This window comes from Vipera ursinii, assembly GCF_947247035.1.
Source record: "Vipera ursinii genome assembly, chromosome: 2".
Taxonomy (NCBI): domain Eukaryota; kingdom Metazoa; phylum Chordata; class Lepidosauria; order Squamata; family Viperidae; genus Vipera; species Vipera ursinii.
The window spans coordinates 170836789-170852019 of record NC_139513.1 but is presented as its reverse complement, the minus strand read 5'-3'; the positions used below and the strand labels follow the sequence as shown (position 1 = coordinate 170852019).

At 45.0% G+C, this 15231-nt stretch overlaps 1 protein-coding gene across 5 annotated transcripts; it reads right to left on the bottom strand.

Annotated features, from left to right (window-relative positions):
• Positions 1 to 165: 165 nt before the first annotated feature.
• On the bottom strand, positions 166 to 13214 carry FAM3A (FAM3 metabolism regulating signaling molecule A). Of its 5 annotated transcripts, XM_083351423.1 has the most exons (12): positions 12931 to 13209; positions 11679 to 11754; positions 10438 to 10559; positions 10083 to 10196; positions 8091 to 8114; positions 6089 to 6151; positions 5441 to 5564; positions 5263 to 5321; positions 4768 to 4818; positions 4515 to 4599; positions 1823 to 1949; positions 166 to 1178 (listed from the first exon to the last, which is right to left on the bottom strand). In XM_083351423.1, exons 3-12 carry the CDS (start codon positions 10448 to 10450, stop codon positions 1080 to 1082), a joined length of 759 nt encoding a protein of 252 aa, XP_083207549.1. In that variant the 5' UTR covers positions 10451 to 10559; positions 11679 to 11754; positions 12931 to 13209; the 3' UTR covers positions 166 to 1079. The 5 variants fall into 5 exon arrangements, with proteins under 5 accessions (XP_083207549.1, XP_083207548.1, XP_083207550.1 ...); XM_083351422.1 differs by lacking the exon at positions 11679 to 11754 and having other exon boundaries at positions 12931 to 13208; XM_083351424.1 differs by lacking the exons at positions 4768 to 4818; positions 11679 to 11754 and having other exon boundaries at positions 12931 to 13214.
• Positions 13215 to 15231: the final 2017 nt, after the last annotated feature.

The window sequence follows — 15231 nt, the reverse complement described above, 5'->3', positions numbered from 1 at the left end:
CAAAGTCTACCAGCCAAAATGTTGGCAGTAGTAGCCAATAAAGCTGCAATAGAAAATTCAACAAGTGCATAATCACATTATCTTTAATTATAGATCCCATGGGATGAACCAGGTGTTTTGGGGAGGAGGGGCGGGTCAGCAACCATTTCAAACAACAAGCCTCGGTTGTTATTACACAGTATTTATTGAAGAAGCTGTTCAGCAACAAGGATTGGGCAAATGGAAACTTTGAGCTTGGATTCCCTCCACTACACTCTCTAAAAAAAAAAATGAAGATGGGCAGAAGGATGAATGAAAGACAGTCCTTACCCCGTCCCCTCACAAACCGAAGCACCAACATTACACTACAGGAAGCAGTAACTGGGCATTTCTCAAGTTTAGCAAACTAAGGGGGTGCATTTGGAACAGCAGTGGTGTTAAAATAGGTAAACTCTGATTCAGAGTGGTTCCTCTGGCAGAACCTCATGAACACAGGACTCCTCCTTTGGCCTCCATGCTTTTCGGCTGAGCAGTGCAGGGATTCTACACATACAAAGAACGCACGTGTGACTTGAGATGTGCACGGATCAAAGAAAGGTGCAAATGCGTAAAGAAGGCCCGACAGAAGCGTGTCGTGGAGATAATGGAACGAGGGGACCTTCCCACGTTTCATGGTATCTCCTCCCTCCTCCCCCTGCCCAAGAGTTCTCCCTCCTGCTTTAAATTACCCACACGTAAGACCCCCAGGCTGGTTCTCAGTAGAGCAAAGCAATGGGCTCTGCAAATTTAGAGCAGGGAAGAGGGCAAGGAGGATTAGACCCCTTCACCTGGGAAAAATGTAAGGCACTAGAGAAGGGAAGGGAGAACTCATCCGGCAATAAGGAGTTTACGCCGTCTCTCTTCCCCAAAGTCCATGGCAAGAAAGCTTTTCTGAGAAGGGCAACTGGTCGGCCTTATTAAGGCACTGCCAAACAGGCCGCTCTGGAGAAGGAACAAAGGTAGCTGCCACAATAAGGGTAGACAACAAGAGGTGGAAGACTGGAGACTTTTTCTCCCATCCCCGTGAGAAAATTCACTTGACGTTTTGAAGAAACGGACCCTCACAGGACCTCGGTGGTTCGCTGCGGAATGCAACCCTCCATCTCCAGGGCTTCGGGCCAGCCTTCATACTTGTTGGAGCTTCTGCTGTTTTTCACATGCTGCCCCCCCCAAAAAAAAAAGAAAAAAAGAGCAAACGTGAGGTCTTTGCATGGGGCCTGACCTCTTTGACAGAGATTATTGTTCTGTACCAAACTGCTACCGGCCCTGCAGAAAAGGCAGGGACAACCCCTTTTACAAGAAGGCAAGAGGCTGGAATTACGCCTGCCAAATTTATTACTACAAAAACAAACGGAACAAGAGAAACCAAGAAACAGGAGCTTTAAGAAACAGGAACTATCCAAGCGGTTGCCTTCAGCAAACCAGCCCTCCCACACATTCCCCTTATATAGAGTTCAGGGCGTGGCTTCTCTCTGCCTCCTTCCGAGGAGCCCCATTGCCTTCCTCTGTTTACTCCTAATTGACTGCCTCCTGCATCGGGCGTCCTTGAACAGGGCCAGCTGTGGGTCATCTTCATCCACGCTGTCAGGCTCACACAGCTGGGTCTCCGTGGTGACCAAGTGGGAGGGGCCTGGCTGAGGGCTATCATCAGCAAGATCTTCAACCCCCTCAGCAAGGTCTTCAACACCCCCCTCCTCCTCCTCTGAGTCGTCCGACCCAACTGCCGAACCCACAGGCTGACCCTGAATCACAACAATTATGTCAATTGACTCTGGGGACCCTTCCAAGGTCCTGAACCAAATACCTGCTCAAAGGGACTCTTGTCTTGCACTCCTTTGGCTCCGACAAAGACCCAGCTGTCTCGAAAGGCCAGTTCCCGAACGAATTTGCTGCCCAGTTCTGTGAAGATTTTACGGGCCTCCTCATTCATTCTGGAGTGAAGCAGAGAAGGAGATTGAGCAAAAAAACAAACAAAAAAAAACCCCCTATATGGTTCACTTCTCTTACTCCATTTGTACATTTCCTCTTCTCCTTTGGCTTGATTTAAGCAACTTCCTTTTCACCTTCTATTCACTCCCACTAACCTTCTTATTTAAATCAAAGGCAATGGCTTAAAAAAAAAAAAAAGATTTGGAATAGTTTCCCCAGCATCTATGTCTGTATCTATAACAATCCGGAAATATTCTCAGCGTTTTTATTTGGGTGAGTGACAAAAGCACGTGTTTCTCTTTAGAGAAGCAATAGAGTTCCTTCATGTTGTTCCCCGTGATATTTTTATATGGTTTGTGAGGATCTGCTAATGCAGAGAACCCCAATCTCGAACTCAGAAGAGATTTACTTCTAAGGAAGTAGGTCTCCTTAGGAGATCTGTAGAAACCCAGGCAAATCTGTAGTTGACAAAAGACCAGTTCAGCACTTCATGGTCTAACATTTGAAATGATCCATGTACCTACATGTATACCAAATTCGGTTCTTCCAAGCAGGGAGAACACCCAGAAGCCCTAATGAGAAATAGCCCTTCTAGACTGTCGATTTCAGAAAAGGCAGTAGCACAACTTTGGGAAGGTGGAGAAACAGCTGCCTCTCCTCTTCTAGACAAAGATCCATGTGATGCCAAAAGGCTGCCAAGGCTACCTCCAGGTGAAGAATTACTACAATCAGAATTTCTTTTCCACTTATGTGCTGCAACAAAGGGAGAAGCTGCTCCCGCCCAATTTCGTCGTCTGGGCAGCTCTTAAAAGTGCAATACTGCTCTTGGTCACATCTGGCAACCCAACATTTGCTCCTAAATTGGGGTTTTAGACATCGGGCCCTTGGGCTGCATCAGCCCCCCTTTCATGGCCTAGGGCAGGGGTAGGCAACCTCGGCTCTTTTATGACTCATGGAATTCAACTCCCAGAATTCCTGAGTCAGCTGACTCAAGAATTCTGGGAGTTGAAGTCCATGAGTCATAAAAGAGCCGAGGTTGCCTACCCCTGGCCTAGGGGAGCCTGGGGGAGATTTTAAGGGGAAAAGTGGACGTCCTAAACTGCTGCGCCACTTTCCTTAAAACCACACAACCCTCCAAATTCAGGCCCACTTTAGCTTTGCCCACTTTTGGACAGAACCCGTAACCTTACTGAGCACCTTCTGCAGCCCTGAACTGACGAAAGCTGTGCCTCTTCTGCAAATGATAGCAAAGCCCAGCATTTTTGAGCCTTGTATCTTCCTTCCTGAATTGATTCAAACGTTATCTGTCCACCATTTGATAATAGCATTTTCATCAAACACCAATCGGTGTACATAAAAGAACCATTCCCAATCAATGGAACTTTGCTCTCATGATTTTACTATTTATCTTAACCGCCCATCTTCTTCACAGGTACTGGGTGGCGTATGCATATGCTGTGTAATATGTTTAATGCATGACCTGCCAGGTGGACTTTTATATTAAAGGCTGGCATATGAACTTGTAAAACTGTTAATTTCACATGACTTCTGAATGCCTGTCTATAAGAGCCAGTTGGTATGTTGACCAAAGGGCTCAAATTATGTAAACGAGCGAAAGGAAATCCTTATTGTTAATATTATTCAAATTGCATGTGATGGATGTGGTTAAAGCCAACTTAAAAGGCTTTAACGGATGTTTAGGCTCTTAATCGCTACTAGCCACACTGGATACGTGTTACTTTCACATTACATAATGTCCAAGTATTGGTTGCTCAGAATCCTGAGTGGAGGCTGCTATAGTGTACATAAGAATGTTTCTTAATGCTTTATGTCAATGCAGATAGTCCTCGACTTACGATTACAACTGAGCCCAAAATTTCTGTTGTTAAGTGAGACATTTGTTGAGTTTTGCCCCATTTTACAACTTTTCTGGCCTCAGTTGTTAAATGAATCACTGCAGTTGATAAGTTAGTAACCAAGTTGTTAAAGTGAATCTGGCTTCCCCATTGTCTTTGGTTGTCTGAAGATCGCAAAAGGTGATCACATGACCTTGGGACACAGCCACGGTCATATAAATATGAACCAGTTGCCAAGCATCTGAATTTTGATCATGTGACCAAAGATTGTAACAGTGAAAAACTGTCATAAGTCACTTGTTTTCATTGCCGTTGTAACTTAAGTAACACCAGCTGCCTGCAATTAGTGCAGGTTCGAGTCCCACCAGGCTCAAGGTTGACTCAGCCTTCCATCCTTCCGAGGTAGGTAAAATGAGGACCCAGATTGTTGGGGGCAATTAAGCTGACTTTGTAATAATGCCGCTTGGGGGTGTGTGTGTGAAAGCCCTAATAAGCAGGCATCTACATAGAATGAAGGCTACTGCTAAGCTTGTAAGCCGCCCTGAGTCTTCGGAGAAGGGCGGGATATAAATGGAATTAAAATAAAAATAAAAAAAACAAAAAAAACTTTGAACTGTCACTAAATGAACTGTTGTAAGTTGAGGACTACCTGTATGAAATTTCATCACATGAATCAATGTATTTTGGGACTAAACATCATTCAACACTCACTTTGTGGCAGGATCGTCATAAGAGGCAACAAATACTAATGTCCCTTCGTGCAATGACCGGATGAATTTTAGCAGCTCGTTCACATCTGGAGGAGATGAGAAGAGTTAACTTGAGATAGGAAAGTCTTGCTCAGCTTTTCTTACACATCTACAGCATTCTTTCCTTTTTTCCAGAGAACTGCCTCAGCTTTTCTCCAGACCACTCTTATTTTCTATCTATCAATAGCAAATCCTTTCTGTTACCACACACTCACCTCCTGCCCACATGTCAAAAGACTTAGCATCAATCAAGTCTCCATTCACACCTGAAAGCAAAGCAGAGCAGGGTTAATGGCCACATGTACACTACTTTCCAGCCTCTGTTGGGTGAGCAATTGGCACATCGTCCCTATCATCCTTTTATCATATGGTTGAAATCTATTAGTGCACTTCATTTCCATTTTAAGGTATTTTTAACTGTGCCATTTTGTTTGTTCTGCTTTTTAGAATTTAAGTTTTGTATCTCTCCCCTTCCTCCTTATTCCAACATCCCACCCACTATGACATTATGCACTTGAATGAAGGCCTTAGCCAAACAGATAAATTGTTAGGAATCAAATCATGGTGCCTGATATTATGGATTATGAATCGAACACTAGATATATTGGAGAATAAAGCTGAGCATCTTTTGAAGCAGTGCTGCAGAGCCCCCAAGACTGGAGCCCCTTTATAAAATCATACAGCTTTAAGGTACGTAAAGTCTATCTCACCATTCACCAGGGCAACGTTCAGACCTCTGCCTACATTATCCTTCATGCTGCTCATTAGCCTGAAAGAAATAAAAGGCCGGATCAGAGACTTCAAAAAAAGCTATCCTGGGGGTCTAGTACAGTCAGTCCCATGGATTTGCACAAGTATATCCAACTGTCAAGACTTTGCCTGGCTCACATTTTATCTTCAAGGCAGATCTTGGGCCCAATGACATTGGCTGCACCGCTTGTAATCCGGAAGGCAAACGAATGCTCTGGGCAGGCCTGGGGGAGGCCACATTTGTATTTCTTTGGCCTTGGTTCTGAAAAGAGAGCAAAGGTGAGATCTTCAAGTCCCTGGTCAGTACACTGAAGTGGAAACTATCTTGCACATGCCTTCTTGATTTCAGTGCAAAATACTTCCAGATTAGTATGGGCTAACCATTTTCTCTATTACCCTTACTCCAAGGATCATACCAATGCTTCCCATTCTAACTATGGTGACTTAACACAAGGGCCAGGGCACTACACTCAATCTTCAGTGTCCCAAGGACTTCAAACCAGCTTAAAAGCTGGTGCCAGGGCTGTTGGAAGAATTTTGAGGACCTACTCAGGAGAGGGAAGTCCACTTCACCACCCAGCCAAAATCACCTTACAAATCAGAAAACACACACAAGCCTACTGTATTCAAGAATTAAAGAAATAGGAAGGAAATTTTTTCTACCTGAGCAAGGGACCTTCTGGGAAATAAGGGCAAAAGGGAACACCAACTTTTTTAGAAATACTACATGGAAGTCCATTATTCTATCCTGTATCCCCAATTCCTTTTCAACTCCTCTGAACTCACTGCGATGACTATTGCGGCTGCCTGCAAAATTCTTTGCCGAGACCACTCTGATCTTGTCCAAATCTGACAATGATGGATAAAGAGTCAGGATTCCAGGGATAGTAAGAGAGACACAAAGCCAGGACAGACGAGACAGATAAATGGCACAGGATCTTGGCTTCCTATCAGTCCTTGCAATGTCTTACACCAGCCTTCCTCTACCTGCCTTCCCTCTCTGAATTCCTTAGCACTTTTTTGGGGGGGGAGGAGGGGGCATATTAAATGAGAATTCTGGGAACTGGACAATCACATCTATGTTTAGCAAATAGAAACAGGCTTTGTATGTAATCTCTTTATCTCACACTCTGGCTATAGAAAATTCACTTCTCACCGAGTTAGGGGGAAATGTGTCATTTCCCCCTATCCTATATCTGGTACCTGTAATCAGATTACGGATTCTGCAGTTACACTGCAGCAAAGAAACTGAAATTCGTTACCAGATAGCCGATAAGGATTAATGCCAGTCTGGTTTCCCCAAAAAAGCATTTAAAGTTGACAATGCAAGCTTCCCCTGCGCCCAGTCCTGCACTATAAAACCTCTGTCTGCATTTTCACTGATTTATTCTTCCTTCTACGGATCAATTCATATACCTCTCAGCTAGTGAAGGTGTCTGAGCAAAAGGACTTGTTGACTCCCAGAACGCTTTCATTTCCTTTATTTTCTGTTAACTGTGAACAATTGTTAATCGTTTTTGTTATTTCTCTTAGCCTGGGCAAGCAGCATAGACAAAACACTACTGATAATCCTTGACTTACAATTGTTTGTTTAATGACTGTTGAAAGTTATGATGGAAGCTACTTATGGCTCGTTCTTGGAAGTTATGACCGCTACTTCACCACCCCACGGTCACGATTGCCTTTGGCATACTTGGAAACATATTCAGACTTAACAACTGGTTACCAAGCACGCCACAATCACATGATTCCCCATTTGCAATCTTCTCTGCCGGCTTCCCCAAGGAGTCAGTGGAGAAGCCGGCAAAGAATATCGCAACTGCTGCCACTTGCTGAAGGATTCCCCTCTCCTTCGTGCACTGGGGGAAGGGGAGCTCCTGCCACAGACTGGAGGGTTGTTGTTTTTTTCCCCAACCAAGCCACTAGATTTCTCTTTTGCAAACAGAGGGGAGCTCTTTTGCTCTGCTCACTTAACGACCCATGTGGTCACTTAACAGGAGAGCCAGGATTGTGATCATTGAGCGAAGTGATCACACGGGCATCTTGCTTAACATCCGCAATTCTAGGATCTATGTGGTCCTAAGTCAAAGATAATTGCAATGGACTGTCTTGGCACTTATTTCAGCTGCGCTAAAAAGAACATTTTTGGTTTAGTCAGCTGCAGATCTGTTTGAAAGCTATAATGTTTTTTAATTGTCCAGGAAGTCTTAGCAAGCCCAGGTTGCAAATATATGAATTCCTCATATCCTAACCCTGGCTCCTTGTGTGTGTGTGTGTGTGTGTGTATACAGGGCTTTTTTTCTCATAGAATGCTCAGAACGGAGTTCCGGCACCTTTTTTGGATGGAACCTTGTAGGGTAGGCAAGGTGGGTTGTATGACATGTGTGAGTTCCGGCACCTTTTTCTTTTACAAAAAAGCACTCTGTGTGTGTGTGTGTGTGTGTGTGTGTGTGTGTGTGTGTATGTATGTATGTATGTATGTATGTATGTATATATATATATATATATATATATATATATATATATATATATATATATATATATATATATATATATATATATATATGTTACATGTATGAAGACTCCCATACATATAACATAAGATAAGATAGCTAGGGATGATAGAAGTCAATATCCAATATATCAGAAGGGCCATCTGGTTAGAGAAGGCTGTTCTACACATGTATTGCTTGTAAATTGTTACTCCAACTAAGTAGGAACAAAGGGAGACAGCACCAGGTTGGGGGAGGCTGGTAGGAACTGTGCAGAAATGTAGCCAATCCTCTACCTGTAACAGGAGTGCTCTCTGGACCTGCAAGGAAGCAAAGAAACAGCAGCATCAGCAAGATACTCAACGTAGCTGAAAGGTTTGGTCAGATGCAATTCAAGATGTTTGAAAACTGTAATTAACGTCCTGCCTCATGTCCTCAAAGATACAGAGGCACCCAGGACCCAGTATAAAAGTTTCCTTCAATAATTCAGCATGGACTGTGCCAAAGGATTACTTTTAAAAGACTTGTTTCTAATTAAGCTTGAAAAGGATATTCAAAACAACAAGCTAAGGAAGACTCGCCTCTTCTGACTGACCTGAAATGATGGCTTAAAAGCATCAGGTGTCATTAGGTTTGTTAAAACACTCCCAGGGTTCCACATTCTGAATCATTATTCAGTCTTACTCAACAACTTTACACTGTCTCATTTTTGTATTGAACCCGTTTTATGAAATTCTTGCAAGAATAAATGCAATAAGCCCTTCAGCAAAATAAATGCATGCATCACATAGACCAGGGGAAGAAAAAGTGGAAATGAGTACTCAGAAGTAATTAGACTTCTTGGGATTAGTCACCAAAGGAAAGTTAAAAGGTTTTAGGGTAAAGTGTAATAAATTGTGTTCAGTAAATTATGAAAGCTCTCTGCTGGGGGTCTTTGAATTCTCTCTGCTTTAATCCAAATTGTTGTTCTAATTTCAGGTATAACTGGCACATAGACTATAGCTACACCTAAACACAGCTTTAGTTTCATTTACTTGCAGGTACAAGGCCAGTCCAGGACATTGTATAACATAAAAAGAGCCCCACACTGCTAATGAACTTTGTCTACAATTAATCACACAATCCTCATGACAGCATGTGGATTTCTTCAGTGACTTGGCAATCCAATGAAGGTGACCAGCCTTCTTTGCTCTCTGTCCCTAGTATTTGGGAGGTATACTTTCATAAAAACAAAGATTTCATTTAGCTTTCATATCTAATGGCCATGCAGAGATATTTCCCAACTTTAGGCAACTTCTATATATGTGGATGTCAATTCTCAAATTTTTCAGCAAGGATCATGCTGTCTGGAAATTCTGGAAGCTGAAGTCCACACATCTGGAGGGCACTTAGATCAGAAAAGGCATATCTAAAAGTTCTCTTATCCTTCTAGGTATTTTGATGCCCTACTGAACATTCTGCTGAACGTACTGAAGGCCAAGAGTAAGGAAATGCAGTACTTCAGGTCCAAAGCTGGAAACAATGAGGTGTAAAAAAACATGCCTCTCTCTACTGCAAGGCATCTTACTTCAGCCTTTCAACCATGCCTTACCTGAAATGTGCGTTTTCCTGAGATTGTACCATTGCAGTCTGTGAATGACACCCCCCCCCCTCAGGAGAAAAAGCAGCTTTTTGAAGTTTTTCAACTGCTGAAATATGCGAGCCCACCTTTTCTGCTTTGGATTTGAAGCACTGCATATCTCTAGTTAATAGCAAAGCACAGTCAGCATGCACAGGAAAGATGGTAATTGTTGCGAGGGAACACTTGCTTGCTCGCTTCCTGGCATTCAGGATGCTGCTTACAAGCGCTATGTGCTTAGAACTCAAAGCATTATTAGAGACCCCACATGCCCACTTTACGGTCTGTTTCTGTTGCTCTCCTCTGGGAGGAGGTTTCGACGTATTTCTAGCAGGACTACCCAATTCTGTAATAGCTTTGTTTCCTATGCCATCCATCTGATAAACTCGCAAGATTCGTTTTGCTCGCCATGCACACGTACTGTATACATAATCCGAACTAGACTATGTTGACTCTCTTTGTCATATAATATACATGGGTATATGCATAATTCTGCATTTATTTATTTTTGTCATATTTATGTAGTGTATATTGGAGGTGGTGACCTTTGAGAGCTGCATGGAATGAAGCTTCACTTTAATGTGTGCCAATTAGTGTTACATTCAAAGTGACAGTAAAGTTATTAGTCTATTCCTCCATCCTTCCCCTTTCTTAGTGTCCTTGTTCTTACTGTTGAGGAGGAACTGCTGCAGGCGGGAGAAACTGCTTTGGGTCCCCAGCAAGATACTGACAAGGATCCAGGTTAGCCCTGCCGTCAAGACAATCACGACAACACGAAGAGGACCTGGAACAATTAAGAAAAATGAAGTCGGGTCAAAGCAAAGCCAAAAAGAAACCCTGAAGGAAGGTTGAATCCAACTGCTACACTACAGTCATCCAGTAGTGGCTACCATATTTTCCCCAAGATATCCCAGAAGGTTAAATGCTCTAAAGGGCCATACTGAATGTCAGTGGCTAAAGACCATGATTTTCCTGTCCGAAGGGCTGTCATTTGCTCTTGCTTTTTTCTCCCAGCCACAGCTCACCTGCCAGTCTCATGGCCCCTTGAGGGTGTCCAGAACCAGTGGAAATCCAATGCTATTAGGCTCCTGAGGTAGCAGAATGGGTGAGGGAGTCTGAGGTAGGTTAGTCACATGTACCCTTCAAACTACAGAGATCAGAAATGGCAGTCAGAGTCAACCCAAAGAAGACAAAACTCCTGCATGACCCCAAATACTCAGGACAAATGTTCAGGAGTTCTACACTAATAAGCACACATATGAAAACATAATCTTCATAACATACAGATAACAGAAATTAAACCATCTTATATGATTTTCATGGTTAGGTTGCCAGTCACTTCACGTAACACCAAGCCATTAAAAACTGAACTATAATTAAATTCATCTTGAATACTTTTTTTTTTTTAAAAAGTCTCTCACCAAACCTGCAAGTTAAACGGCTTTGCCATCTTATGGACAGTTGAAACAGTTCTCTTAAGGCAATACAGCAGAGGACCGTTGAATTTTCTTGCCACAGGATGTCTGTAGCTATACTTTTCATTAAATATAGTGCGTACTGTAACTGCTGGATACTTTTCAAAGGTTTATGCAAAACTGTAGTCTAATCTGGTGACATGAAACTTAGTAGCTAGCTGTGGAAACAGAACTCTATGTAAAAAAAAAAAAATCCTGAGCGGGGCAAGGCAGAATTTCCCCTTTTTCTTTTTCCCTGTCTGCAGGCAAAAACTGTTTTTAATTGTTAAAAGCAGTGCTTTTTTTGTAAAAGAAAAAGGTGCCGGAACTGACACGTCATACAACCCGCCTTGCCTACCCTACAAGGTTCCATCCAAAAAAAGGTGCCGGAACTCAGAATGGAGCGTTCTATGACAAAAAAAAGCCCTGGTTAAAAGTAAGGGTCAATTTCCAGGAGGTTGCTAAAATCTACACAGAACTGCAAGGCTCAAGATTTTAACCAGGATCTCCACAAAATGGTGTGGATTGCAGGGGCTGGCGAATATTTCTAAACTTTACCCTCTGCATCAAGTTTGACTTGAACCACACTGAACTCTGCAGCACTCGTTTTGCCCTTTGGATTTTCCAGGATCAAAGCAAGAAAATTTTTTTTCTGCCCCAACCCTTTCTTTAACTGTATTCACTCTCCTGACCAAATTCACTCCCCCTTTTAGATATTTGAGCAACATTAGAGCTACTAATTTAACCCACTTCGAAAACAAGTGTCTGGGTCGATTCCCTTGGGAGAGAAAGTCTCATTTATGTATACTCACCTTCATAGGTACGAACAGGGCTTTTTTTCTCATAGAACGCTCAGAACGGAGTTCCAGCACCTTTTTTGGATGGAACCTTGTAGGGTAGGCAAGGCGGGTTGTATGACATGTGTGAGTTCCGGCACCTTTTTCTTTTACAAAAAAAGCACTGGGTACGAATATGGACTTTTATGGCCAGGAGGACCCCTCTTCTACCTCTAGTTCTTAAGACTGTTGCTTTCAACCCCCACCCCCTTTCTTTCTTTTTCTTTTCCTCCTCCCTTTCTCTTAAACAGGAAGGCAACTAAGTCCTCCCCTATGCAGGCCTCTTTCTGCCTATTAACACCTAGGAACTACACCGGATATGTCCAGTAGAGAACAATTGCGGGATTAAGTTCTGTGCAAATATAGCCAGAGCAAATGGCCTCATTGCTCCCGATCACCCTCACCCTCACCACCCCACCCCACCCTAAACCGAATTAAATAAAACGATCAACCTAAGCACGGTCAGAACCCGGTGGTTTCTACTTGGGTAGAAAAACACCGGGAAAACCAGGGATGAGCACCGGACTGGGAACAGGTCGGACAAACATCGCGGGGAACCGAACGGGCAAACCGCTTCCATATTGTTGCCAAGCAAAGGGCACGAGCGCGTCGTCACAGATGAGATGGAGCGGAGAGAGAGAGAGAGAGAGAGAGAGAGAGAGAGAGAGAGAGAGAGAGAGAGAGAGAGAGAGAGAGAGAGAGAAGGAGGGAGGGAGAGAGGGAGGGAGGGAGAGAGAGAGAGGGAGGGAGGGAGAGAGAGAAGGAGGGAGGGAGGGAGGGAGAGAGAGAGAGAGGGAGAGAGAGGGAGGGAGAGAGAGAGAGAGGGAGGGAGGGAGAGAGAAAGAGAGAGGGAGAGAGAGGGAGGGAGAGAGAGAGAGAGGGAGGGAGAGAGAGGGAGAGAGAGGGAGAGAGAGGGAGGGAGAGAGAGAGAGAGAGAGAGGGAGGGAGAGAGAGAGAGAGGGAGGGAGGAAGAGAGAGAGAGAGAGAGAGAGAGAGAGAGAGAGAGAGAGAGAGAGAGAGAGAGAGAGAGAGAGAGAGGCTCCTGGCCGTTCTCTCGAAGCCAGCCAGCTAAGCGGAGAAGCAAGCCCCCGGCTCCGCCACCGTCCACGGAGCCCGCCCGCAGCCCCGAGCCGAGCTCAACCAGGCCTTCGCGCAGGGCCTCCCTTCTTCTTCTTCTTTTTCCCCCCGCTCCGCCCCTGGCCTGGAGCCTCCCCGCAGCCCCACGTACTCGTCTCCCAAACACCCCGGTCGCCTCATGATTCCCTCCAGCTTCCTCCAGCATCCGGTTGCGGATCTCCCAGGGGCCAGCAAAGCTTCGCCCAGTTCCAGCCAAGAACGAGGTTTCCCGGCTTGCTAAGAAGTGGCAGCGGCGGCGGCATCAAGCAGCTCCTCCTCCTCCTCCTCCTCTGTCGGCGGCCGCGGCGGCGGCTCCGCCCAGCTCCCCCGGGTAGCAAAGCTTAGCGGAGAGCACTGAAAGGCTCGCTTGTCTCCCTCCCTCCAGGCCTAGTACGAAGCCGTTTCCCCCACTCCGCTGCTAAGGCTTATTCCGACGCTAGGTAAAGGTAAAGGTTCCCCCGCACATGCGTGCTAGTCGTTTCCGACTCCAGGGGCTGGTGGTCATCTCCGTTTCAAAGCCGAAGAGCCAGCGCTTGTCCGAGGACGTCTCCGTGGTCATGTGGCCGGCATGACTGGACGCCAAAGGCGCACGGAACGCTGTTACCTTCCCACCGTAGTGGTCCCTATTTTTCTACTTGCATTTTGACGTGCTTTCGAACTGCTAGGTTGGCAGAAGCTGGGACGAGTAACAGGTGCTCACTCTGTTACGCGGCACTCGGGATTCGACCCGCCAAACTGCCGACCTTCGGATCGACAAGCTCAGCGTCCTAACCCACTGAGCCACCGCGTCCGGACGCTGCTAAGGCTTATTCCGACCCGACACCGCCTGGCAACTGGCACGTTCCCACGCTCTCCTGGCCTCAGTCCCCTTATTGCACTTCACCGCTGTTCACGAGGAATTCGCTTCACTTGCTTAAAGACCGGTGCTAGGATTTCATCTTGAAACAACAACAACCACCACCCCTCAGCGTTTCGGGAGAATCCTGGAAAAGCCGCGGCCCTCTTTGAAAGTATTGCGGGTAGAGGATAAGGTTGGCAAACCGGGCGCTCCCGCGCATCATTTGGAATCTCCTGAAAACCAAATTACGTCCTGGAAAGGGGAGGGAAAAGAAGACCAAATGAAGCTGCACTGAGAGGAGAGCAGTGCTCTTTCAATGTAGCTTTTATGTCCCGAAAGGTGCTTTTTCAAGAGGCAACTGGACTTTGTTTTTCTTTGAAGACGTTTTGCTTCTCGTCCAGAGATGAGAAGAAGCAACCTGGAATTAAGGAGAAGCTTCCTAACAGTGAGGTCAATTAACCTGTGGAACAGCTTGCCTTCAGATGTTGTGGGCACTCCATCACTCAAGGTTTTTAAGAAGAGACTGGACAGTCACTTATCTGAAATGGTATAGGTTCTCCTGCTTGGGGGTGGGTGGGGCTGGACAAGAAGACCTCCAAGGTCCAGTCTTCAAAGAAAAACAAAGTCCACTTGCCTGTTGAAAAAAGCACCTTTGGGACAACCATGACCTGGATGACTGAGAATCTTCATAGACATTTAGCTTTATGTATTTTTAAGTTGTTAGATTTATAACCTGCTTTTCCCCCAGGAGTATCCTCCTTCAAGTTCTAGAAGATACTAGAAAGCTGCTGGCCACATATCACTCAGTCATCTTTCATCGTGAGGCAGGGCTTCAACCTAGACTAGGCCTTTCTGGGATTAGTCCAACACTTTAACTTAATTGCACCTGAAGTTAAGAATAGTTTGCCTTTGCCACTGTCCCCCTACCCAGGTTATTAATTTACATCCACAATTCCATGGTTCTAAAACTTCTGAATTATTCTGACAGATTTTAAGTTACATTATATTTGGCATAATAATGTGTCAGCAGTAAACAAGTTACAAGTTATTTTATACAGAATATAGTATTATAAATTGTTAGTTCCAATTTCCAGGGTTTCAGTATACAAAAAACTCCCATATACCATTAAAAGAGAATATCTGTAGCTTAGGGTTGAAGTCTCATGTACTGTTAATCCTCTCATACAACTTTCTTCATGCATTGCTAGCTATAGTGTACTGAGTGAGAATTATGGAAGTTGTAATCCAGCACAGCCATAGAGCAGGGCTTTTCAACCAGTGGTACGGGTACCACCTGTGGTACATTGGCACCTGGCAGGTGGTACGCGACCGTCCTAGAAAAGTGGTAGCAGGGGAGGGGAATGAGCTGAATCGGTGGCAGCACTGCAGAAGCCTGAGCGAGAGACGGCTGGAGCTGCAGGGCTGTCAGGGCTCAGCGAAAGCACCAGGATCAGCGCTTCTTCGGAGCTGTCAGGGTTCAGCGGAAGCGCCAGGATCAGTACCAGGCTCCAGCTGGAGCTCGACACTGATCCTGGCGCTTCTGGTAAGCCCAGAAGAAGCGCCGATCAGCTGGAA

Excerpts from the sequence above, each read along its gene's own strand:
- FAM3A (XM_083351423.1), bottom strand. Across the intron at positions 4,819-5,262 it reads GAACGTTGCCCTGGTGAATG|GTGTGAATGGAGACTTGATT; the intron begins GTGAGATAGACT and ends CTTTGCTTTCAG. Across the intron at positions 4,600-4,767 it reads TTTTGACATGTGGGCAGGAG|ATGTGAACGAGCTGCTAAAA; the intron begins GTGAGTGTGTGG and ends CATCTCCTCCAG.